Here is a 3906-nt window from a genome sequence, read left to right as displayed (position 1 = left end):
CATTTGTCTTTAGCAGAAAGAGGTCTATTGAACTTTATGAAACCTGCTCTAGGATGATTGGGCAGATCTCTGTCAGTAGAAGAAGACTCCAGTGACTGAGGGCATGACCAAATAATGGTTCTGCACCTCGAGGCCAAAGGAGGTGAACCCAAACAGTCACTGAAAGCGATAGTGGGGGACAGAGACAGGAGCAGACGTAGACTTGTCAACTCATGCATCCATAGAGGGCAAAAGACTCTTGACAAGATGAGAGAAAGACTCTGATGGAGGTACAGAAAGATCTGTCTGCACTCCAAACATAGCAGTGGAATGGAGTGCAGCAGCATATGTCATGATGGAATTAGGGGCAACAAATTCTGGGCTTTGGGATAATAGATGTTTTTACAGGAGATAAACATTGAACCTCTTTTTCTTCTACTCATTTAGGGTAAGAATAAAAGTATGATGGGTGAGAATTGCCACAACTGACACAGTGAGGGTCCAGTTGACACTCGTAGGTGTCATGGTCTTGCCATGCCACCACAACAAGCACACAAAGAAATACGAGAGGATGCCTTTGAATGTCCAAACCACTGACACTATAAACACCTGAGAGGGTTAGGAATATAAAGCCATACCTTAAAGTTCAGATAACCTGCTTTGACAGTGGCAGACAGATGTTGTGATATAAACATCAATACAAGAACATTAGTAGGCAGCATAATTCCATCTTTATGAGTGGAGATATGTCGCACAGTAGAAACTTCTTGGCTGGAGAAACCAGCGAAGATCTCCAGCTATGGGATGTTTCTTAAATCCTTCTCAACAATAACTCCTCGTGAGGAATTCAAAGTTGCATGGGGAATAACCTCAAATAATCCCAATTGCCTTTGATTTCAGGAGTTCACTGTGTTTTGATGTATAGATGTTTCCACCAAGATGTCCCCAAAACATAGCTTCTTAACTGACTTTGGAGAGCCAGCAAGCTCCTTTATTCCATTCTGAATATAAAAATGAGGTACAAGAACAGAACGGGTCATGACTGCTATTCAGTCACTTCCAAATGTAGTCACGTTCCTATCGATGAGGTTTTTTTTATTGTATTTTTTTGGGCCACTGGGTGCAGGATTCATAAAAATAGAGAAAATTCAGTGCCCACTGACCCCACCCACCATGGAGCCATACAAGAGAATACACTAATGTCAAACATTGACAAAAATAGCTACACCAGGGTTTCGTGGGCACTATACCCAAACACTAGCATTAGACACAATGTTCACAATACTTATTGATAGCATCCAATACTGGCACTAAGTTGACCCTAGCCCAACAGGACGAGCCGATTGAACCTGGGGGAGCCATCCAAAGGCCATTCATCTACAGGAATTCAAAGCCAAAGTGATGTGTTAAAGAGCCACTGACATAATCTGACCCATCAATGACCCCTCTCAACCACTAGAATCGTCTCCTCCCCATCTAAGAATGCCATGCATGGCAGAGGAGGAGGTAAACTGGAAACACAAAACCTTCACACATCTACAGACCAAGGTGTATACTCAACTATGAAGTAACAGTTGTCTTGAACAACAAAAATAATATGTATGAGGGGGACCCATATCATTCACTGTCCCAGGGACCCAAGGTGTCTCAATCCACCACTGTTGGCACTGTATGGTAGCAAACAGAAGCTTCCCACACTGTGTGATAGCAACTAGAAGCTCCCCGCACTGTGTGGTAGCAAACAGAAGGTCTTAGTACTCCATGGTAACAATATTGTAAATGTATGAAAATGTTGTTTGGTCATATCTGTAGATTCACAAGTGAAGGAAATGGATGAAAAATATTTGCACCAATCAACAAACAGAGACATACAGACATGTGAGAAATCACCTGAAACTACACACTCAAATTCACTTGAACCTAAATCTGCATATCCATGAGTTCACTCAGAAGGCACCCACTTCATGCCAAGTACTTAAAAAAGCAACTGAGATTGGAAAGAAGTATTGAGCAAAAAAACATTGACTGGTTTATATATTGCAAGTTTCCTCCAGTTGAAATTGAAACTGCTGGGCTGTTGCATGAGCAAATAGACTTTTAAATACAATGGTCAAGTAAACAACATATATAAATCATGCAGGATCCAGCCTTTGCAGGTTGATTAGGTACAAGATAAATCAGTGTATAAGCTAAACAAGCTTTATTTTTGACCTACAGTAATACATAAACTCTAACTTCGTTTAGAAGTGTTAAAAGTTAGAAAATGGTAAAATATCCACTTGGAAAATCAACTTGACATGCATAAAGAATCACAAAAGCCTATCAGGCAGGATTAATAAAAGACATTGTTTTGTTACACAATTAATGAATAAAAATTAATAGCACTAAAATAGTGTTTTAAATATTAAATGAGATTAGAAAGCATACCTCTCCCTGCTAAGCGGTGAAACTGCCTCCATGTTAAAGGGCCTGATACAGTATAGGTCACTTCCCACATCCCTTGCATAGTCTTTTTTTGTACTGCATCTTGTAACAGTGGCTGAATCATTTTAAATAACCTCACTATATCATAATTACTGGCAGGAAGCTTGGCTATGGGATATGAATAAAACAAATTATTAAACAGTTTTTTGTTTATTGTTGTTAGTGTAAAATAAAGAATTTAACACATTTGGGCAAAGAAATTACTTAAATCTACTTCTTAAATTTTCAGAACACAACTCGTACTCAAAATTTAGCTAAAAATACTCAATGCAAAAAATGAGACAAAACATTCATTATAATCCATGTGTTATAATTTGAATTGACCAATAAAATTTACTATGAGTTCCCTGAGTTTAAGTTTAACTATTTCCCTCTTTTTTATTAGAGTAATTTAGGGGTGCCCAACTTGTTTATTTTAGCTTATTCTTACCTAAACTAGAGTCTGGGGGCAGAAATTGTACGACCAGGTAAAGTATATTAGAATACTTCTTATTTAAATTCTAATTCCTACTGTCCACTACAGACACTCAGTTAATTATATGGTTTTAATAAATAGTTAACATTCGAAGAAAGTTATCAGAACTGCACAGTTTTGTTTCGCCAGTTTAGCAAAAATAAGATATGGTTTTTTAAAAAAACAACAGGAGACAGATAAAATACTTTCAAGGGCTGTGTTCGGCCCACCATTTGGCCATCTATGCAGTAATTAATTGAGATGACAGTAACCTTGAAAGAACATTTGAAAGTGACCCCATCGTTGCATTATGTCATTATAGCAATGGTGTGCACTGTTGAAACAGTTATAAAAGCAAGACTTAAATCATTGTAGAGCACATATTTATTATTATCCTCTGTATAACAACAGGCATTTATTTTACACCTAATTTAACAAACAATAGAAAAACTTCAAGTGTATACTAAATTCAATGAAAAAGCCCTAAGCTACATCATGAAATGTTGGTTAGTCACCAACAAAACCCTTTCATTCACTGACTTATTCTAATTCTCCACATTTTATTAAATTGTATCCGATCTTAAAAGCTGAAAAACTTGTATGGACATGTGTTACAATACAAATGACGGAAGGTTTGAAAACTCAATTGATGTTGTGTAGTTCCATTACCTAGGTAGAGTGTTACCCAGTAATGAGAACATGTAAAACAATTCAGTGTAGTGTTATTACCTAGGTAGTGTATTAAACTGTAAAGTGAACATGTAAAACAATTCAGTGTAGTGTTATTATCTAGGTAGAGTATTAAACTGTAAGGTGAACATGTAAAACAATTCAGTGTAGTGTTATTACCTAGGTAGTGTGTATTAAACTGTAAGGTGAACATGTAAAACAATTCAGTGTAGTGTTATTACCTAGGTAGTGTGTATTAAACTGTAAGGTGAACATGTAAAACAATTCAGTGTAGTGTTATTACCTAGGTAGTGTATACT

General features: G+C 37.0%; 1 protein-coding gene across 1 annotated transcript in view; it reads right to left on the bottom strand.

The window, feature by feature from the left end:
- Positions 1 to 3906, bottom strand: part of LOC106465561 (mediator of RNA polymerase II transcription subunit 13-like) — a 73431-nt gene that overhangs the window by 16225 nt on the left and 53300 nt on the right. The window contains exon 16 of the mRNA XM_013925789.2: positions 2407 to 2571. Within this exon, the coding sequence (XP_013781243.1) occupies positions 2407 to 2571 (165 nt within the window). The remainder of the gene's footprint in view (positions 1 to 2406; positions 2572 to 3906) is intronic.

Source organism: Limulus polyphemus, unplaced genomic scaffold (genome assembly GCF_000517525.1).
Source record: "Limulus polyphemus unplaced genomic scaffold, Limulus_polyphemus-2.1.2 Scaffold1982, whole genome shotgun sequence".
NCBI lineage: Eukaryota > Metazoa > Arthropoda > Merostomata > Xiphosura > Limulidae > Limulus > Limulus polyphemus.
Note: the sequence above shows the minus strand (reverse complement) of the source record. Positions and strands in the feature narration are given on the sequence as shown.